The 23,508-nt window shown below is 41.0% G+C and overlaps 1 protein-coding gene across 1 annotated transcript in view; it reads left to right on the top strand.

Moving 5' to 3' along the window:
• Nucleotides 1-7,621: 7,621 nt before the first annotated feature.
• BCAT1 (branched chain amino acid transaminase 1) overlaps nt 7,622-23,508 on the top strand; it is a 57,983-nt gene continuing 42,096 nt past the window's right edge. Inside the window, exon 1 of the mRNA XM_084509191.1 lies at nt 7,622-7,760. Within this exon, the coding sequence (XP_084365317.1) occupies nt 7,752-7,760 (9 nt within the window). The 5' untranslated portion in view covers nt 7,622-7,751. The remainder of the gene's footprint in view (nt 7,761-23,508) is intronic.

Here is a 23,508-nt window from a genome sequence, read left to right on the forward strand (position 1 = left end):
TGTTACATTGGTTCTGTGTGCTAGTTCATGCTTAAAAACTTACTTTGACTGAAGTTCCAGCCTCCCAATTTTACCAGAGTTGTTTCTGTCCTAAGAATTCCAAAGAGTTAATGTCTTCTGATTTAAAAGGAGGAAAAAAAAAAATCACAGCTACGCCTAGTTATATTTGTTAAACTGTGAGAGACATAATGTTAATCTGTGTATAGTTCATGGCTAGTTACTTTCAGGGAACAGTTGCCATTTATTAACCAAGAATACTTTGCCATTCTTATTGCTCACAATATGGTACCACTATTTTCAGAGCCAGCGTCACAAAAGTTATTTTAAAAAGCATCTCCTCTGCAGTAGGCATTACAGGCAAGGCTTTATTGAATTGCTGTTTCCTTGCCAGGTTTCAATGTACATACTTCTAGCTGCTGCCCCTCTGGTTTGCTTGATTACAAAGCTGGAAAGTAAAGTCTACTTCCCTAAACTGACTCTATCCTGTATGTCCCCCTGCCATCTTCCTTGGATAACGTCACCAAACCTTTGTCTCCATCTCTTGGGCTGCTGTGTCCTGGCTTCCTTTGGCTGTTAACTTCTACAGTTCAGGTTGCTCTTACCAGCTCTTGACAGCACTAGCATGCCCTTTCAAGACTAATCCATCAGAATTTGGCTTTTGTCTTCCCTATTTGTTCTCAGTTTTACACCTGTAGTATTGGTCTTGGTATATTAAAGCATCTTTTAGAAGACTTGCTTAGTCCAGCAAAGAGATTCTGCAGCTGCTGTAATCCCTCCTCCAAGCCAATTTCAGCATATTTTTATATGTTTAAGCATCCTCTTCAACTATGTGATAATTTGCAAAAAAAAAATACAGGACTTGATGTGGAGTAATTTGGTGTGCAATTCACGATCTTTTATTTGTTAAAAGATCTTGAGAAATATCCCCAAAATCCCTTTGTGTGTTTACACTGATCATTTAGCGTGTGATTTACCCGCATGCCTGGAGGTTTGTTGACTGAAGGCCGTGTACCTGCCAGCAGGTAGCGGGGCCACCAGGGGGTGCTACGAGGAAGAGAACAGCCGGGGAGCCACGTGTTGAAAATTTTCAGTTGCTTTGCTGCGCACTTGTGTGGAATCATCTTAAATTCTAAATTTAGACTGGGGAGCTGCGTTGGGGTTTTATACTGTCAAATGAGTGTTGAACTTTTTGCAGAGAGCCGCTGGCTCTGAAATGATTTGAGCTGGCAGTACTTGAAGTAGTCAAGTTGGAATTTGGAGATTGGCACCTTTCCACCTGCAACAATGTAGTTGCCTCACTGTCTCCTTTTCACTAGTCAATCAAAAACACTTCCCTAAAAAGGTCAAAGAGTGGGTTGCTTTTGATGGAAACTTAGGATTCACATGGCCCAGGTGATGAAGCACTAGGTGGAGTCACCTGAGGTGGGCTCTGATCACCTGCATGACCCACAGCTGCTGCCTCCAGTAGCAACTAACCTCAATTAAAAAGTCCCTTGGAGTCTTTGGTTCAGCAGTTGTGTGGATGTTTTCTGATGCAGGGAGGGTGCTGGCCCTAGTCAGCAGTGCTGTGTGGCAGGCTGCTGGAAGCTTCCAGAAGCTTCTGGAAGCAGCTTACAGAGAGGGGCCCTGTGCTGCCACCATGGCTGCTGCTGAGGGGGCTGTGAGGAGGCGAGGGGTGAACTGCTAGGGAACTAGCTGGAAGAAACTTTGGAAACAAACTGTTCTTGAATAATTCCTAGGCTGTAATGTTTTTCTTGCCTCTTTGGACAGAAACAAATGACACGTTCACAAAGTGCTTATTGTGCAAAAAAACAAAGTGTAAAAGTTTCACTGAATGGGTGGAAATGAAAGAGCAGGAGATGTGTTCATTCCCAGTTCCAATTACCTTTGCACATATGAACATTTCCCCTTCAGCCTTTTTCTAAGTGTTTTTGTGCTTGTCGGGTGTTCTGTTGCTGTGTTTCCCTTTGTCTTCTTTCACGACTTCCTTAATGTTTCTTTCTCAGAGTGTAATTATGTGATCTGTACTCCTCTATGGTGATGCCAGTTTAAACACTTTCCACCCCTTAGCGTGTACAACAATTACTTCCTACTCTCATGCTTTTGGGGGGGGGGGGGCATTTTTAAACCCTCCTCATTCCAGCAGTCGGCTTTACAGCACAGCCCACACACAGTTAAGTTGGTGCATCTGAGGAGGTGGCAAAATGGCACAGGGATAGATGCGAGGAAATGAGCAGCAGGGAAAGGTGCTACTACAGAAAGATCTTAGTTCTCTGAACATTATATCTACTGAGACCTGACAACTAAGTCAAGCCTCTCTTCTGGCAGGTGAGATGAGTTTATGACTGAGAGAGCCTCCTGTGCCTTCATCTTTCCATTTCTACAAATAAATAAATAAATAATCCTAACAGTTTTTTCCCCTTTTACAAAATGGATACAAGTCATTGCAGCCATGAGTTTCTATGTGTAAGGTTTATTATTTTGGCTTCTCCCATTAATTTGTAGTTGTCCCAAATAATGAAGCCCTAAACAATCTGTCCTTCTCTGAAATACTTTAACAAATGACAAATTCTTACCCTAATATTTTGAGTGTATAAACACACATGTTACATGTGTGTGCACACACAAAATCTGTGTAATAGACAGTTGTTTTCTATTAGGAAACTTCTACAACACTGACCTTATTCTCGTCCAGAGGTTTCTCCTTCACTTACATCAGAATTTGGATAGCTTTCCAGAACTGTATTTCCAGTCCTGCAAAGCAGCTTTACTGAAATATTTTCCTATAGTTACATTCTTACTTTTGAGCAGATTTGTTTTTGTGACTGAAACCAGTCACAGATAATTTTCCTGACAAATATTTTAGAAGTTCTTATATTACATCCTGTCCCCTCCCAAAAAAAAAAAAAAAAAAAAAAAAAAAAAAAAAAATTAAAAACCATAGAAGATCAAAATCAAATTGAAACACTGATTTGTCAAAATTATACCTTTTTATTGGATAAGGATTGCTTTCCATATGCTTTACCACAGAAAGTTTTCAAGTCTTTTGTTCTCATTCCAGTTCGGAAGAAAAAAAATTCTCAGGATCACAGTTTTCTGTTAAATAGAAAACCCAGTTTCTACCTACCTTCACCCTATCCTTTTTATGCAGACCAGTGTTACATAGTTTGAGAGTGTGTCAAACTATGGTTTTCTTCCCTTCATTCTTCATAGAATTATGCAATTATACAAGGTACCTCTTTCAAAATTCACCATTTGGTTTTATAGAGCCTTTTTTTTTTTTTTTTTTTTTTTTTCTGGACATTAGTTCCTCATATTTCTGTGGCTTAAATGAGAGTTTATTCAGTTCTGGCTTGAATACTCTGCATGAGCGAAACCCCTTCAGTCATCTGCAAAAATTCTACTCATGAGCCCGCAGCAAAGAGAACAAATGCTGCGTTCATCTGCACACCAACAAAATGAATGGAACATGCTTAATTGCAGAGATTTGTGGCTGTTCTACAAACCTAATCTGCCCCTAGGGCTCCAGGTGTTGCAGCCCATATTTGCCTTGTGGATCTCTAGAACTCTTTGGAGTCAAAGAGTTTAAATTACCAAATTCTCTCATAGCTGTTAAAAACATACTCATTAGAACTTTAGAAGTTGACATGTGCTGTCATGTGTTCACAGAATGCTTTGTATTAAGGAAAAATCTATCACAGAAATGAATAATGTCCTCTTTTATGAAAATAAAATATTGAGAAAGTAGAAAAATTATGTTCTTATTGATGGATCAATACAGTTAATTAAATATGTACAGGTAAAGAAAGATAAAAGCTGTGAGCATCCATTGCATTATAACTTCTGGAGTGTTACATAAGGAACTGTAATTAGATTGAGGTAATACATGACAATACTGCAAAAATAGGTCTGTATCATAGAATCACAAAATGGTTTGGGTTGGAAGGGACCCTTAAGGATCATCTAGTTCCAATCCCCCTGCCATGGGCAGGGACACCTCCCTTTTCCTGCTGGCCATGCTGCCTTTCACAGAATCACAGAATCACCTAGGTTGGAAGAGACCTCCAAGATCAAGTAGTCCAACCTCTGACCTAACACTAGCAAGTCCTCCACTAAGACATATCCCTAAGCTCTACATCTAAACTTCTTTTAAAGACCTCCAGGGATGGTGACTCAACCGCTTCCCTGGGCAGCCCATTCCAATGCCTAACAACCCTTTCAGTAAAGAAGTTTTTTCTAATATCCAACCTAAACCTCCCCTGGTGCAACTTTAGCCCATTCCCCCTTGTCCTATCACCAGGCACATGCCCACCTTGCTACAGCCTCCTTTAAGGCACTTGTAGAGAGCGATAAGGTCGCCCCTAAGCCTCCTCCAGATTGAACAACCCCAGCTCCCTCAGCCGCTCCTCATAAGACTTGTTCTCCAGACCCCTCATCGGCTTTGTTGCCCTTCTCTGGACATTCTCGAGCACCTCCATGTCCTTCTTGTAGTGAGGGGCCCAAAACTGAACACAGTACTTGAGGTGCGGCCTCACCAGAGCCGAGTATAGGGGGACAATCACTTCCCTAGACCTGCTGGCCACACTGCTTTTTACACAAGCCAGAATGCTGTTGGCCTTCTTGGCCACCTGAGCACATTGCTGGCTCATATTCAGCCGACTGTCAACCAATACTCCCAGGTCCTTCTCTGCCAGGCAGCTTTCCAACCACTCATCTCCCAGCCTGTAGCTCTGCTTGGGGTTGTTGAGACTCTTGGGATTGTTGTGCCCTGCTTTGATGCAACCCAGGATACAGTTGACTTTCTGGTTTGCAAGCGCACATTACCAGCTCACACTGAGCTTCTCATCAGCCAACACTCTCAGGTCCTTCTCCTCAGAGCTGTTCTCCATCCATTCTCCACCCAGCATGTATTTGTGCTTAGGATTGCCCCGGCCCAGATGCAGGACCTTGCACTTGGCCTTGTTGAACCTCATGATGTTCACACAGGCCCACTTCTCCTCCTCCTTCAGGAGTCTCTCCTCCTCCACCAAAACAGAGTCTGCAACTGAGAAAATGATATGGAAAAGGAGGCAAATAGAAGAGGGACAAGGTTTGCTGATGAGACTAAATCCTTCAGGGTATGGCGTTAAATAATTCAACAAAACTAGAACTATCTGCAAAGAGTTGCAGAAGGGCTATGAAACTGAGTTGTCAAAATGACATAGAATAATGTTGGTAAGTATAAAAGGATGCAAGTGGAAAAAAAAAAAAAAAAAGGAAATATTGGTGAGTTGTGAATGACCCAATATCTTTCAGGAGACAGAACATCAGGATTATAATGACAAGAAACAGAGGAAAAAGAGAAAATGAGAAGTAAACCTGTTTATCTGCATTTTGAGTGTTTTCTGTAGTTCATGTGCCCATCTTAAGAGTGATCAAAGGTATGTAACTGCTCTTGTATTAAGACTAAAAAGATTGGGACAATTTATCTGGAAAAGGCCATGGCTGACATTGGATTCAAGAGTAGCCTATAAAATCACAAATGACATAAAGGAGATGAATATTTTCATCTTCACTTCTGTTTACAGTATTTCTCACAATATCAGAAGAAGGGAGGATCATGTGAAATTTTCAAGTGTCTAGTTGAAAACAAAACAAAATGGGGTATTTTTTCCACAAAAACAAAAACAAACAAACAAACAAAACAAACAAACAAAAAAAGAGCTGAATTGTGGAACCTGTTAACAAGATCTTGTAGACGCCAAAATGTACATGGATTCAAATAACAGTTAGATAAATCAGTAGGATAAAAATCCATGCACTTCTGTTAAGCCTGCAGAATCCATCCTTCAGGAAATTGCTGTGGCACAAACTCCCTGAGGCTACGAGAGCATGTCAGGGAAATGCCTCCGCATGCTTTTTCTGTTCTTGTACTCCTTTGTAGGCGTGGGTACTATACATGTACAATGTCAGAGACAGGTTATTGGATCAAATGTGCCTTTGGGCTGCCACAGTATGGTTGTTCTTGCGTTGTGTTTGTAATGTGAAGACAATTTATCGTGAATGGATTGAATTGCTTACATGAGCACTGAACAGCAGTTCACTGATGGTAAATTGCATCTGTCTGATGCTTCTTTGCTGCTACCTTCTGCCTTCCATTTTTTGATCCATCTTTCTTCTCTCCTAAATAGCCACTAAAGCATCATTGTTTCCATGAACTTTCATTTTGGGTCGCATCATTTACTTGTATTTCTTTGGAATCCAAATTTTTGTAACTCCCTTAAATAGTACTTTCTTGCCTGGCCAGAGTGACAGGTATGGAGACCTACTTTGTTTTTTATAACTAATCTCCAGCACTGTGCAAGTGAGAGTAATTCAGGTAGACCATGCAAGGCAGAACCTGATTCTTTTGTAAGTTGAGTTGAAGTGAAACAGCTTTCAACAACTACTCTTAAGCGGAGAAGGGGAAAACATTTATGAAAACAGTAATAAAGGAAGAAAAGCAGCTGAGGCAGATGGGATTGCTTAGCTTGGAGAAAAGAAGGTTCAGGGTAGACCTAATTGTACTTTACAATTACCTTAAGGGAGGTTGTAGCAAGGTGGGAATGGGGCTGTTCTCCCAAGTGATAAGACAAGAGAAAATGGTCTCCAGTTGTGCCAGGGGAGGTTTAGGTTGAATATTAGAAGATATTTCTTTACTGAAAAGGTTGCGTGGCACTGGTACAGGCTGCCCAGGGAAGTGGCTGAGTCACCATCCCTGGAGGTCTTCAAGAAACGTGTAGACATAGAACTTAGTAACGTGGTTTAGCGGTGGACTAGTCAGTACTAGGTTAAAGGTTGGAGTGGATGATCTTAGAGGTTCTTCCCAACCCAAACGACTCCCTGGCTTAACTATGCGATTTGTCAAGATGAAAGTAAGCACTTTGTGAACATTACATTCTGATTACACTGGGGTTTTCTCTTAAGAAGAGTTCCCAGTTTTCCACTATGACTGCACAGTGTCGCCGGCAGGGCAGCAGCCTGGCTCTCGCCTGCAGTGCTGGTTACCTCCCTCCTGCCAGGTGCCTGCACACAGAGATGGAGACCAGGTACCCCCCAGCTGCAGGAAGGAAGAGCAGTGGAGGTGCAGGCCATGCTGAAGTTCATGGCATTGCACCCAGGGCCCCATCCTGAACCACGCAGCAAGCCCACCTGGCTCGAAACCAAAGGGGCTGCGTGGACCCCTCCTGGGTTTCTTGCAGCAAGTTGTGGGTGGGGAGGTGGGCTTGTGGGTGAGCCTGTGAGGAGCTGGGGGCTGGCTGGCTGCCGAGGGGTGATCTGCGAGGTGCTGCCGTGTCAGGCAGCTGGGAGGCGAGGAGGAGGAGGAGGAAATGACTCAGAGGCTGCAAGCGGCGACTTTCGGAGGGTTCGTGCGGGCAGGGAGGAGGAGGAGGAAGGCGCGCCGGGGAGGACGCGTTGCTCAGCCCCAGCCTCCAGCCGCGGCGATTTGGGGACGTGCGGCCGGGAGGAGGGAGGGAAGGAGAGAAGGAGGGAAGGAGGGAGGCGAGGCGGGGCGGCTGCAGCCCCTCGCCCCTTTCCCCCGCGGCTGCCGGCGTGCGCGCCGCCCTCGCCCGCTGATGCAATCGGAGCCCGCAAGCGGCAGCAGCAGCCCCGGAGGTGCCCGCGGGAGGATCGGGCGGCCCTGAGCCCGCAGCAGCAGCCGAGGGAGCGCAGGACAGGCGGCAGGCAGCCCGCACCGCCGCGGAGCAGGAGCACTCGCCCCGGCTGCCAGCATGCTCAAGGTAAGCGGAGCCCAAATCCCCTTGTCCATCCTTCCGGGGGATGCGGAGCAGCGGAGGGGCTTTGCCTTGGCAGACAAGGAAAACGGTAGCCGGCCGCTTTGTGTTTACGGATTTTGATGCTCTGGTTTGTTATTTAGGCTTGGCGAAGGAGCTTTCCGTCCCCAGGAGGTTTCTTGTTTGAGAAGCAGGATGTGTGTGATTCTGTCTCTTTCCATGTTGTTTCATTGCAGTCAGCATACGTGGAAAAGAAATAATGAGCGGGGAGGGAGAAGGGGGGAAGGGAAGGCATATAATTTCCTCTGGGGTTTTTCTTACAGTTTATTTGTAACATGGGACACTTAATGATTAAAAAGAAAAGAAACTGTCAAGGGTATGGTGTGCTGGTAGGCATTGTGCCTTTTTATGTCTGTGAGTTCGTTATAGGTCTTAGGTCTGCCATTGTACTTAAAATAGACTTTGGGTAAAACCCAGTAATGTACGTTTAGAGTTTCTGAGTAATTTCAGAAATAGCTTTAAATAATGAAAGAGGAGTTGCTGGTAGTGAACGCTAACATGAGAGACAAGCATCTGTGAGAACTACCCTTTTACAAGTCATGTTTGTGTTCTGCTTAGTGAGGCTGATCTGAGGATTAAAATGAAGTCTTTGCTTGTCAAGACAAAGGGCATGGAGGTAGCAGGGGTGCTTCTCAATTAGATTGAGGGAACATCACAGCAACTTTATACCCTGCGGAACAGTTTCTCTCAGAAAAATACTTGGGTTTTGAAGGTCGGTGCAGGGCTGACTGTGAACTTCACAGCTGCAGCCTGATGCCGAAGTTAACAGCTGAGAAATACAAGACTGAGTTATCTGCTGTCCTTGGTTAACTGTAACAGATGGAATAGGGGCACAACAGGTATGTGCCTGGCAGGTGTCTCCTCAGCTTCTCTGCGCTGCTGATAGCAAGCATTGCTCTCATCCCACTTGGGGTCTTGCCACCACTGCTCATTCCTGGGTGGGCACCAGTGGTGCAGTGCTACTGGTGACAGTGGGTCTGGAACAGGCGAGGGCTTTGGAGGGGCCTCACGAGGCCCTGGTGAGTCCCACTGGAAGTTTCTGCAGCTGGGGAGAGGGGCAGACCAATCCCAGTAGAAAGCTGATCTGAAACAGCTCGGGAAAAATACCACGCAGCTTCCCACAGGGAGAGTGCTTTGGGACAGAATGCAAGTGTGTCAAGGAGTGATACAGACTCCCACATTTCATGCTGCTTTTGTTCAATCTGTTGTGTGCCTAGGAAAAAGGGCTTGATCTCCCGAGGTGTTATCCAGTACCCGACAGTAATGCTATGGCAAGCCCCAGTGGAAAACAAGTAGCAAGACAAACTACAGACATGCTTGCTTGTTCGAAGCAACACTGATTTCTCAGTGGATTCTTCTCAACTGCACGAAACCTGACTTTACTTTGTATTTTAACTGTAGAAAAGACAGTGTGAAGCAATAGTCGCAGCAGTAGAAGATCTGTGCACTCTTGTCACCCTCATGTGGTGTAGCCTTGGGCAAGTCAGTTCTGTCTGAGCCCTTTACCCTTTATTTGCCTCATCTATTCAGACTGTAAGCTCTTCAGGGTTATGGCTGTCACTATGTATTTGTGCATGTATCAAAGATGCAGAAAATTACCAATATACTCCTGCAAAAAAAAAACAGTAACTTCATAAAGGTATCAGTAAACAACAGCATTATTACAGCCTTGTATCCTTTCATCTCCCCATTCACCATTTCTTGCTTTTAGTCCCAATCTTTCCTTTCCCCTTGAACCATTTCCACCCTCAGCCCTCTCTTTCTGGCCTGTTTGAAGGAATTTTATGTATAAGAAACGAATTGTGTCGCTGGTTTCTGCAGTCCTGCCTTGTCTACCTATTGCACTGATTGTTACTGACAGGCCCAGCTCTCCTAGTGGTGTGCGATCTAGTGGATGTTCTGACTTTTTCCTGTGGAAAGCGAGTATTGAAATCTGCCACAAAGTCATAGGCAAAAAAATAAGATTACAAAATCGGGAGGTAGCTTTAACACAATTGACATCTTGCTAAACCAGCCAATAGGATATACTTATCCTTGGTTTAACTCGATAGGTGAAAATAATTCAAGTGGAATTCACTAGTGATGAATTTATCCCTTGGAGGCCAATGTTAGGAAAGGAGATAAATCAGTTCGTTAATTGCGTAAGCACTCAGTTTGTACTGGAGGAGTCCAGCCATTTTAAAAACAATTTATTTAAGCTGAACACACTACAGAGTCAGAACAGACGTTATTTCTGTAACTCCCTTTTGTTATGCTGCTTGCTTAAATGAATGCTCATAACCAAATGTATAGCAAACTGCAGCTTATTAGTAGGCTTGAAGTCAGGACCTTCAGTGCTGATGGAATGAAGGAGCTAAGGGGTTAACTGCTCACAAAATTTGCACAGTTTGCCTTCATAGGCTATGTGCCTGGGGACTGGCACCTTTATGTCACTTCAGTGACATGTGTACTCTGCAATGTTAGATTGCCTCGTCAGGGACTCTGGGCTTAAACCACTCAATACTGATGGTGGCATCTGACAGTAAATCGTGGCTGCCCAACTGCCATGATGGCTGCAATGCAGGGATCGAATGCATGACCTTTGCCTTGAGTATCTAAATTCTGGTGATCCTTGGGTACAGATCAGAGTAGTACCTGACCATAATTCATTATTGATAGTCGCTCGCGTGCCTGTGACTCAATACTTCCACTTTTTACATTAACATTAAATGGATGGGTGGTCCCATTTACCTTGGAAATAATTTTATTACTTTATGACTTTATCCATTAAAGGGACAGTCAATATTATGTCATAAAATAGAGCAGCTGTTGTAGAAGGGCAATTTAGCAAATATTAACATATGCTATTGCAAATGAAAAAACAGTGTTATGCTTATGGAAAAGCCTAATGTTTCCCTTTCATGTGTGTATTAAATGATCCAAAAGAGTTGATTTCAATTGTTCAATTCATGTTATCTTTAAAACAATCAAGAAGTTCTACCCATTTGTCCTGTGCATCTTGGCCCATATCTTATTATTGTTTCTACAAACTAATGTCATAATAACCTGCAACAGAGTTACTCATTTACTTTTCTTCCCTTGAGGTCTTCTGTTTGTTCCAGGCTTTATTTTAGGGAACACCTGAAGAGCACCATATGACTTCTTAGCAGTTACACAGCTATTGCTAATTCAGTTTGCCTATTAGAGCATTTTGTACACCACTTGATAAAAGCACACACTGTAAGCACAGAAAACAGATTGTTTTCCCTGGTAAATGAGTAGGGCTTAATTCAGCAAGGTGCTGATTTTACTCATTTCCACTAGCGTTCAGAGAGATCAGTGCCACATGCGCCATGTCCGCTTGTTTAATTTTTAGATTGTTGTCTTAGTTTCATCACTTCTGTAATAAATGCTTGAATTTGGATTATCCTTACCAAGAATTAACTTTCTTAAACTTTGGCATCAAGGAACTGAGAGAACTGGACTTCTTCAGGAGAAGAGGAGGCTTTGGGGAGACCTAATAACAGCCTTCCAAAATCTCAATGAAAATCAAGGAGACAGGTGCAGGCTCAGCAATGATATATGGCAGGAGGACTAAAGACTCCAGCATAAACTGAAACAGAAGAATCTCAGACTGGATATGAGGAATGACAGTCAGGCAGTGGGATGGGTTGCTGAGGGAAGCTCTATGGTCTCTTTCCCTGTGGGCTTTCAAGTCCCAAATGGATATAGCCCTGAGAAACCTGGTCTGAGCTCAGAGCTGACACCATTTTTAACAGGAGGTTGGGCTAGAGACCTCTACAGCTTGGGTCTTCCTGTGATCCTCGACTCTGCAGTGAGTTCCCCAGTAGAAAAGCTTCTGAACTGAGATAAATTTTTAATCTGGTCTTAGTCTTTGACATAGTAGTGCAGATTGGTACATGTCTGTTGAGGACTTGCTAGCCTTTTAACAGTCTGCAAAGAACTCTGTGCAAAGATAGTTCTCAGAGTCACGACACCAGACAGATTTCTTTTTGAAAGATCACTTCTTTATCATATTGATGTAGTAGTAATACCTTATTCTTCTCTAGTGTCTCCCCCCCCCAGAAAAAAATAATAAATTGAACAGTAATGTTGGCAAGTCTTTTGACAACTATGTTACTTTATTTGGGGCTTTTTTTTTTTTTTTCAGGAGTCTTATCATTTTAATTACGTCATTAGGATCCATGGTAGAGTTTATTAATGGTCTATCAGTGAAGAAGACTGTACCTCTCCCCTATACGCACAACATCTTCCCCTGAAGTAGCATACTTTTTTCCCAATTTGTATTAGAGTGCCAAGGTAGTACTTTTTCTCTACAGGCAGAATAAGTTCCGATTTTTTTTTTCTTACAATGTATTTTAAGAATAATTCTTTAAACAAGGACCATTGTACTAGTAGGAACTGGCCATAGGAAGGGAAGAGGTATGTCATAATTTCCAGTAGCATACAGTGAGTGACTACACAGGCACAATTTCTGCCACAGCTGTACAGATGCATACAAACAGAAAAAAAAATTACACTGTATTCACATGCTTATATATTTGAGGCACTTGTCTGCCACAAGCTTTCTAAACAAATAGATATGCCTGTAACCTATTTCTATGTACATGAGAACTAAATTGCAGACTCTGCCTTAAACTGGATTAACTGTCTTTAGAAAGAGAAGTGCAGTTTGGGAGACAAACAAAAGTAGCTTTCACATGCTGGGAAGTGTCTTATTTCTGTAACCGTAAGGGAAGTCCATTTGGTTGTTCAACTTTATTGGGTTCAGTTCACTTGTTCTTCTTTCCATATCCTTCTAACTTTTTCTAAATATGTGCTTGTTTCTAAATCTGATCCTGTGCTATGTCCCAATCCATTCTATGGCCATGGAATAAAAGACAACTTCTGTAGCCAATGCTTTTTTAAATTGACAAGGGTCTGTACCATTAGAGGATTTGAACATTTACAGGTTGATTCTCTTCTTGAAGCCATCAGTAACATCAGCATTCATTTCTGGTTCTCCAGTAACCTGGAAATGCTGCATTTACAATTGTTTCTTTTTGGATCTTCTTTTAAGTGGTTCTTCTGTAGCCAGCATTTTTTATTTTTTTAAATTTTTGTCCTGTCAGTTAGCCAAAATACTTATTGTGACACATACATAAAGTTCATGCTCTGTCCTGCCATTCCCAGGTGAACTGGATTCCAACAGGACAAATCAGATCCAGTTCTAAAGTATTTTAAGATGTTTACTAGCTTCATTAACTCAGAAACGATGGGGACATTCTAGTCAAGAGCATTAATATTCATGTGGGTTGAAGCTGGACAAAATCCTTGGTTCATGGGGGGTGTTATAAGTAAGTTATTTATCAAAGTAGATTGAGTAGAGTAGGGCTGGTTGTTTATTGATACAATCTTGAATCATAAGAGAACAAGTCTGCATTAACTGCAATAAGTCTGTTTATTATCTTTGACTTATTACAAAATGGGACTAGTACTAAAGTTATAATTTTTCTAAGAGAGACTGTATCGCTCTTAACTTGTGATGACCTTTTACCGTGCTGTAATTTTGGCAGAGGTGGTTGCTTTGTGTGCTTAATGTGAGCTTAATGCTGCTACCTCTACAAATACCTCATCTGTGACCATACTTTTTCAAGGACACTTTTAATGTGCTGAGTGTTATTTTGCTCTTGAGTTCCCTCGGCAGAATCAAGTTTGCTCTGGGCACTGTCAAAAAATAATGAGTGATTTCAGATGAAGTACTTGCTTACAGGGACTTTAGAAAGGACATGTAGGGTAACTTTCATGCTAAAGCATTACAGTGAAAATTTTGGAGTGTTATGATGCCTGTTTTTTCCAATCTTAGTGTCATTACTCAACTGAATATACACTAAGTAGGTGGAGTATCTAGCTTTGTCACTAGCCTAGTAGACTTTACCTCTTTTGAGCAGATGTCATCAGTAAAAACACGTTTTTTGTGGCTGTTATCTTGATTTATGTTTCTTGTCTTATATTTTTCCACACTCGAGGAAGTGATGTTTGATAGAAATGTTGTAGTTGTTCTTTTTGTGGGTTGTTGGTAAGCTTCCATGTGACCATTTACATTTGCTTGGTGTGGTAGGTTATGCTTACTACCTCTTACTAAATTCATCAAGACTGTAAAACAAGAGAAGTTCCTAGCATATTCTAAACTGGATGTCTATCACACAAACATGTGCCTTTTCTGCAGCTTGCTGTTAATTCAAATAAGAAAGCAAGCATTGGCATAGGTGCTGTCTTTAACCATGTTCCCAGAACTTTCTTTGCAGGTTATCTCTGTTCCTCGTTCCCTTTACACCAAAAGAAAGGCTTCAACTTCCTTTCTACTTTGTTGAATTGAGTCCAGTTAATTAAGTCAGTGTTTGAACGCACAGCAAAGGACACGTCACAAGGATATAGTACAGGCATTGCTTACAGCCAGGAAGAAATCTCCCATTACTTCAGACCAATTATGCCAAGTTGAAAACCCACCAGAGCTAGTATAGACAGGACCTCGGCAGCCATCACCTCTGTGCTGTTATACAAGAAGCTTGCATAGAGCACAGCTGCATGTGAGGAGTGCACAGCCAAAACCACATCAATAATTTCCACTTGTTCTCCCTTGAGAAGAACTGTAATGGATGTGATGAGTTTGTCTGCATAAGGAAGAGGAGCTGTAGATTCAGTTCCTGGAGAGCTGTGCATGCCCTGTGCTGGCATCTGTCAGCCTCCCAAGGAATTCTCTGAAGCAACAGCCAACACGCGTGAAGTGTGCTGATGGGACAAGCCATGTCTAAATTTCCTGTCTGTATACGAGAGATTTATATCTGCCTTCACTTAGGTGTTGTGACTGTAGACAGGATAAATTTTTAAGGCTTTCAGGTATTTATGATGAGAAGATTTGTTTAAAGATTATGAGTAATGGTGATCTCAGTTCTTTATCTGGAACAAGGAGTGTAAAATGACTGCAAGCATCATAGAGACTAGTCCACCATCAGAACTCAAGAAAAAACAGGGTATTTGCAACACCTTGAGCCAAAGCTTTTTTTGTTTGTTTGTTTGTTTGTTTGTTTGTTTTGGGGGGGGCAGGAAGGGGAGGGGAGGAAGGGGAAGGTGAGGAGAGTGATTTCTACCCTGGCTTTTGTCATGCATCTCAAGATACCTACTAGATCACTCAATTCATTGCAAGCTTTGAAAGCTGAAGCCATAGTCTTCCTGCAGCATGGTGGCCAGGCATCTAGGCAGAACATATATCTAGGTGTGCTCAGTTCTGCCTGCAAGCAAAAAACAGGGACTCTGCTCAGCTGTTTGAAAAGACCAATATAGCCAAAGAGGCACGTTAATACCAAATTCTCCTCTGAATAGACTGGTGGAGTGTACTTGTGGTATTGAGCCCATTCAGATCCCAGGTTAGATAGCTGCTGCCATGCTTTATCAGCTTCATCTGTTGGATACATAACAGCTAAACAAACTGCTTGGGGAACAGGGAACAGGCTATAACTGCACCAAAAGCCTCACGCAATTCAGAAAGTCATGCTTCTCATGCTTTTGCACCACTGGTATTTGATACTCAGTGATGAATTAAATAGGCTGTGCAAAGTTATCAGGGTTAAATATGATAACAAGCCAGCATACGTCTGTCCTTTACAGACCAGCAACCATGTGCACTGTTGCATAATGTTTTATTGTACTTAGTGTTACTCGAAAGCCAGCTGTGTAAGTTACTGTTTTATTATTTCTAGTGGGAGTTTATGCAGGACTTCTGGGGGCAAAAAGTAACATCAAAAGCTTTTTATTATTTCCCCAGAGCTTCTGTTTTCAGTGTGTGATTCATCATTTCTCAGTGTCTTATGTAAACCTTTATTCCAGTGGAAAATGGACTTAAATGGGACACGGTCTAAGCACTCTGAGAATAGCTACAAATGACCCCTTATACAGGCCACTGATTCAGGCCTGACCCTGTATTTGGTGTGACTGTAGTTATAAGCAAGACTAGAAACAGGAGTATGACCTTATATACAGGATTTCATCTGCTAGTGTTTTTCCTTAAGCATGTCAGTTCTCATCCTGAAATTCATCCTTTTATCTGCTGTGATTTTTGTTTTGTTTTATTTTGTGTGTGTGCTGTTTTGTTTTTTCTCCTTAGAGTCTACAGTGATTTCTCTGCAAACTGCAGAAGCTGTGGTTTCCCCCAGTAAATTGTCTACTTTCAGTTGTACACCCTTGGTAACTCTTCAGACAAAGATTTTGTTTGTTTTTGCTGTGTATGCATTCATCTTTTTCACATTATCATTTGGTAATTACATCAAGCCAATCTCCTTGGTCATCAGCTGCAGGATCTCTGTGTACTTTCTACCATCTGAGAACTTAACAAATTAATTATAAGACATATTTTATGCATTTTTAAATTGATCTGTACTTGACCTGTATGGCTATATCAACATACAAAATATGGACAATATAACTTATGCTGGATGACTGAGGAAAATAAGCAGAATAATTTTTATTGTGCTTAGGCCAACGTTGTTAGTGTAACAATGTAGTTAAAAATGTATCCTGTTGCTCTGGTTAACATTGCTATTAAATCTTAAGACCTTAATTTAGTACTTGACATTATGGAATAGATGAGCAAAGGGGAAAAAACAGAGAAAAGGTAATGAGCACAAGCTTCCTTGTGGTTAACAGCAAAGCCCTTTACAGTAGTAGGAGAGAGTATTAAATAGCATTTATGCTGTTTCCTGTCCCAGTGTGATGTAAAGGATCTCATATTAATGAGAACAGGGCCTAAACACAATTAACCCATGATGACTTTCAGGATTTTTGTTTATTTTGTTTGAGCATTAACCATATCATATAGTCATAAGATTCTGTCTGTTTAGAAAACAGGTGGGTGAATTTGTAGGTCAACTAGATCCAGCTGGCTGCTTTAATGTTTTTCTTTATGCTGTTCTAGCAAACAATGCACTTGTTAAAACCTAATTAATGCTAGAGTGGACAAACAAATCAACAAAAGAGGCACTCAAAGGCACTGTTCATAGGAGTTAGAGATGGAAGAGATCTATTAGGTCATCTGCCTGTTCTCCTAATAGTACAAGACTGTTTTCTTTTACCAGAAGGGAAGGGTCGGTGAACTGAGCAAGAGGATGAGGACAGAGAAAATGGCACCAGAGACTGACAGAGCAACAGGAGGTCACAGGGAGGAAAACCAATGTGAATGGAATGAGCAGTGGGCTTAGAAAACATAGGAAAAATAGCAAAATAGGAAGTAGGACTGTATGGTTGTACAAGAAATATATAAAGACAGATCTAACTGTTGAACAGAGATGTATGGCTGATTTATGTCCTCTATTGGATTAAAGTGACGATAGGCTTTCAATGCTCTTCAAAAGGGAATGATCACCTTCCAGACTCCATGTTGCATATTTCAGAGCTCATCTTGTTAATTTTTTGGAAGAAAAAAAAAAAAAAAAAAAAAAAGAACAACAACAAAAAACACCTTAAGCCTGAAGATGAATAGATCCTTAGGTTCTGCTATCTAATCTGTGAGTTAATAGACTGTATTAATTTATGTGTTGATTTATTTTGTGTTTATGCTGAATTCATTTCTGCCCTCTAGCCTTACTAATAAACCAGTTTGTCAAGCATACATTTTTGGAGGTTTCAGAAATCGTTATTCTTCACCTTGCCTTCCAGGTGAACTGATATAAGCTTTCTTGTACAATGGATTAGATGTTACTGAACTTATTCAGATATTAATTTAAACACTGAATCAAAGAACTGGCACTTTTTCCTAGACGTGTTTCTCCCTAGAGTGCTGACAGCAGTGACTCTATATTGGCAACATAGCCTGCATTTATTTAATCTTGTGACGCCATCTTAGTCTGCTTTTAGTGTTTTGATATACCTATTAATGATACTAAATATGACTCTCGGACAGATTAACTGAATATTTCCACTGATTTATGATCATTGTTTTAAGGTTTTTCTAACCAATAAGTTGTGTTTATATAAACAAAATAGTCTTTTATTTAAACATAATAAAAACAGTGATATTTGTTTCAAGAGGAGTATATTTTAGTTTGGTTAAGCTACTTAAATTTCTTTATATTAAACTAACTACTCAAGCCAAGAAATAAGTGTCTGTACTTGGGAGTGCTTTAATGATAATCTATTTCAATTCAATCTTACTTTATGCAGTGCAGCTGTCTTAGATAAATAAACTCTTGCATATTCTGATCTCTGGCGCTTTCACTCTGATGCAAAATCATAAAGATCATGATTAAATACAGTGGAAGCTTTCTTTTTCAGATATGATAGTCACATTTTATTCTCCTTTATTGTATGCTGCTACTATGCTGCTTCTCTGTGTAATTAATGTTAATGCCAGCTCAAGGAATTGGTATGAAAGCAGTCATGGTAAGGTGATAACATCCAGCTAACAAGACATCAGTGCAGATAAGAGTACTCTTAAAGAAAAGGAAGCACAGAAATCAATACTCTTGATTCTTGGTGAACTAAGGAAAAAGCTAAGCACTGAAATTGCCCATGCTGAATTGTCCGTTGTTTTCTTGGCGCTGATGTGTGTATACATTGAGGTGTATCAGTGGAGTTGCTTGGTCCATGTTCTTTGAATACATCATTGAAGACCAGTGAGCTAATACACAGAATGCAGAGTGCTCTGACCCAACAAAAATATATGTCTAAGATCTCTGATTTGATGAGTGGTTAGAAACACAATTTAAGAATTAATCTTCCTGCTCCTTCTGTTTTGTTGATCTTGAAAAGAGTAGATGTAAAAGAAGTTGTGAGAATAAGCTTTGTGATGGTAGTGTGTAGTAAAACATGCTATCATGTGAATAACCCAGTCTGATGAAGTTACTTGGTGATGGTGGCATTGTAACACACACTAATGTGTATGTACATGTTCATATACACACAACACAAAGATGCTTTTAAAATATTTTTCGATCATGCAACTACTGCTATGACATCTGAAGTAGATATGTCTGGCTATTAGGTTCCATAAATGAGCTTCCCAGGCTGTACAAGTCTTTTGTAATGGTCATTAAGTAAATGTCTTTTTAGTTGATATCAAAAATAGTGTTATTTGACTCAGTCCTACAGCACTATTAAGAATTTGTCTGTCAGACAGTGGGTCATTCTTTTTTTTTTTTTTTTTTTAACTATGATCATTATTTATTTATTTATTTATTTATTTATTTCTGCAAAATCATTTTCTATGTGTTGTGGCTGTCAAATCATATAACATTTCCTAGAGGTAGTTGAAAACTGTTTTAAAAACATGGAAATACTCTATATAACTGTAGCAATACGGAGAATATGTGGCTTATGCGTACATTGCACTCTATTTTATATCTGGAACAGAAAGATAACTAATTTCTATGGTTTTGAATGAAGGAGTACCTGTCATCACATGCTTAATTTGGTTTGCCTATAGGCAGTACCATTGTATAAGTCATGTATTAAACTTATTTTTTGCTAGATTCATAGATTTTGATAAATATTGTAATTTCATTATCCTCTTGTGTAAATCAGAGCATGAAATGTTTCTTAGACACTTAATTGCCAGAAGCAAGCATGGGAAAAAGCAGTAAGACACTGTTTTAGCTTGGAGAAATGTCTCAGAAAGGACTTTTTTTTTTTTAATTGAAAACTGTTTTTCATATGACTTCTGACTGAGATGAATGTTCCATTTCATCTTCACTGGGGCCTGAGGACTGCTGTAGGATAGTCTTGGTTTTCAGTTTCTCTGTATAGCAGGAGATGGGGTCACCTCATCTACCTTCAGTATAAGGAACAACCATAGCTGAGTGTCTCTGGCTTCTTTGCATTCTTGTCCTTCATAAATAGCCAACTCCTGCCAACAAAGCACTGACTGCAGTTCCTTTGTAGGCAGCAGCAGAATGGAGTTGGGTGTCTGGTGTTCCCTGATGCCACCAGTACTCTCACTGGAGCACTGGAGCTATTGGTAAAATTCTGACTTAGTGTGGAGTAATCAGAGCTGTCTGCAGGCTGACTTGGGCACACTGACGACGTTTACAGAGGTATTTGCACAGAACTTGGTACTAAATGCCCCAAAATAATTTTATCAAAAAAGCTGAACTTGAATGACAAGTTCCTTTTTGTAATACTCAAATTCTAGTAGCCCTGAGAACACTGCCTAAGAAAGAACTGAGTGTTAATGAAGATCAGCAGTGCATCAGTTCTGTGGGGGAGATGAAACCAGAAAGATGGTGAAGGAGTTTGTGAAGCTGCAAATCTTGAGTTGTTTTGAAAAGCAGCCAATATAACCTCCTAGCTGAAACTGTGATCTCTATAGAAATAATTTGTAATCTATTTCTTTACTCCTGCCTTCCACTAGGGAAAGCTTTCTGTTCCCCAGTGGTGAGAAGAGTTATTAAACAACATAGAAAAAATAATTGAGCACTTAAAAATAAGTGAGGCTTCTGGTAATCTTCAGTTTCTATTTCATAACAGGACCAGCCTACAGGATAATGGGATAGCTAAAGCCCAAGAAGAGCAGTTTGACAAAGGATCGGATAGAATATCTGATCTATCACTCTTTACAGAATAGATGAATCCCAAGTGAGAATGGAAACATTGATGCTGCCACTCTGTCTCAAAAGCTATCTAATGTGAGAGCACAGGAAGAACTAAGACGTGAACTCTCAGAAGCCTTGGGAGTGTTTAGGCAGAATACAGGCCAATTTTTGTAGCAGAAAGTTCTTTCAGCTAAAGGATGAACAATCTGTCTGCATTAAAAAGGTGGATTTTCTGATTTGAAGAGGCCATGAGCAACAAAAGGACACTATAAAAGATGAGCACAACTAGATGCATGACGAAAGGGCAATAGTGAGGTTAATCGCAGATCAGTATTTTTGCTACAAGGTGTCATGTCTGTAACAGAGTAACAGTCAGAATATGTGCAAAGGCAGCAGGGAAAGCCAAGAAGCATTGATCGGAGCATCCTGATGCTAAAAGATGTTGAAAATTCTCACGTCTAAAAGAGTCTGAGGGCCAAATGAAGGAGGTAAATATTCAGGTTTGAGGAAGCTCTAACAGTTGTGCAGGTGACAACTGTGAAGCATAAAATTTCCAAAAGTGCAGGTAAGTTACACGTAGCAGTCCTTCACTTACTGGAAAGAGACTAATCCTTACAATAAAGCTTATATCTTATGTATCTTAGATTTTATTGTTATTATTTGATTGGAATTATGTACTAATGTGATGAGGAGGAGGTACTTTTATCCAACCAAGTTTATTGTGTTTAGTTTTGCAAACACCAAAGGATTTGTGATAATTATTATACCATTGAGCTCCTCTGTAAAAATAAATGATAAATTATTCATTACCAGGTCTTTATTTTAGTTGCATTTCTCACATAAAACACTTAAAACACAATTTTAAACAAAAATTAATCTGGAGTGTAATATATCAGACTCTTTTCTCATACAGGCTCTATGGTAATGATAAAAAAAACTGTGCAATTTCAAACTTATCCAGTATTTTTTAGGGAAAACTATGGAATACTGTACTATTTAAAATTTACAAAGAACAGTTACATGTATCATAAAGAAAATGTTGCTAGGTCTGTGCTACAACTTATGAAGTTATGCTTGTGTAATGCATCTTGATATTTTGGGCTTACAAGGGTTTTACAGACCTGAGTCACTTTTGAGGAAACATTGACCCTGTGGCTCAAATGTATCTTTAGGATAACATCAGTGTTTTAATGGATGCAGTTTTATATCTACCATGTTATTAACAACAAAGGGCAAATTTATGCTTGGCACATCTCTCTTGGCAAAGTTGGCACTAAACCAGGGAGTAATTTTCCCTATTGTATTTAACAACATGTTTCAGATTTAAAAGCCATGGAACCATTAAAATATGACTCCATCAATTAGAAAGCAATTGTGGTATGTCTTTCTAGTGCTCAGGGATTAACTCAATATAATCTCAGTGTGGTTAACAAAGGCAGTTAGCTACTTGCTTTAAACATATTTTAAATCTCTAAAAAAGAATGACTATGTGGAGAACAGGATTGGCCCCAATGGCATGTGCCCAAAAAATGAGCTGTTGACTTCACTGAGTTTAGTGGGAGCCTTGAACTGAATGACATGATCAAGCCCCTAAGGGCCTGTTCCTGTAGGTGGTCCACACTTGAAATTCACCTAAATTTTTGTATCTTCTTAGAGATGAAAGCAAAGATTAAACAACATCCAGCTTCTATCCTCTCTGCACTGATGTCAACACTTGCTTTAGGGCAACTTCATAAAGCAGAGATGAGAAGAAACTGAAGAATCATGACTATCTGTTCTATTTGCTCTTACCAATAGTTAATCTTAGGAAATCTGATTTTGCATACCGGATATTAGAGAAAAGCCACCTGTGGAGCTGGAGCTGCTGGAGAAATTTGTGCTTATATAGCTGGCAGCTACCATCCTGTCAGCTCTGCCTCCATCCTAATTCACTGCAGTGTGAACAAAATCAGTTGGCTTAATTAGTTTTGTCTTGGTAATAAGTCCTGTCTTAGTAATTTGATCTCCTTCTGTGATATGATCACCTGCTTAGTGGGTTAAGGGAAGGCCATGGATGTAATATTTTTTTGGATTTTAAAGGCCTTTGATACTGTCCCTCACAGCATCATTGTGAACGAGTTGTCCAACTGTGAGATAAACAGGGTCGTGCCATGCTGGGTGATGAACTAGCTTGATGGGAGAGCCCAAAGGGTTGTAGTCAACATTTCTAACAATAACCTGGATGCAGGTGTTGAATGCATCCTCGGCAAGTTTGCTGATGATGCTAAACTGGGAAGTGCTGTTGGCTCTCTGGAGGGACAAGAGGCATAGCAGAGGGCTCTAGATAGATGGGAGCACTGGGAAGTCAGCACTGGCATGAAGTTCAACAAAGGGAAATGCTGGAGTGATGGTGGGCACAGGCACAGCCTGGGAGAAGTGCAGCTGGGAGCAGTTCAGCAGAAGGGCACTGGGGCTGCTGGTTGGCACCAGGCTCAGCATGAGCCAGCAGTGTCCCCTGGCAGCCAGGAGGGCAAACTGCATTTGGGGTGCATTGAACAGAGCACAGCCAGCCAGTCAAAAGAGGTGATTCTCCTGCTATATTTAGCATTGGTGCGGCATCACATTGAATATCATGTGCAGTTCGGGGCTTCTCAGTATGAAAATGACAGTAAGGTCCTCAGAAGCATCCAAAAAGAGGGCAACAAAGGTGGTGAAAGGGCTGGAAGGCATGTCCTTTGAGGACACTGGGTTGTCTGGTGTGGAGGGGAGAGGCCAAGAGGTGACCTCACTGCTCCCTGCAGCTCCCTGAGGAGGGGAGGCACAGAGGGAAGCACCAGTCTCTGCTCCCTGGGACCAAGGACAGGGCAAGGCACACAGGGATGGCCCAGAGCTGCACCAGAGGAGGGCCAGACAGGGCATTAGGAAAAATGTCTTTACTGTGAGGGTAGTCAAATGCTGGGACAGGCTTCCTACAGGGATGGTTGATTGCCCAAGCCCCTCAGTGTTCAAGAGGCATTTGGATAATGCACTTGGTAACATATTTAATATTTGGGTGGCTCTGAAGAGGTCAGGCAGTTGGACCTGATGGTCTTTGCAGGTCCTTTCCCAACTGAACTATTCTAATCTAATTGACCTGCAGAAAAAGTATCTGTTAT

The sequence above is a fragment of the Aythya ferina genome, assembly GCF_964211825.1.
Source record: "Aythya ferina genome assembly, chromosome: 1".
NCBI classification, from domain to species: Eukaryota; Metazoa; Chordata; class Aves; order Anseriformes; family Anatidae; genus Aythya; species Aythya ferina.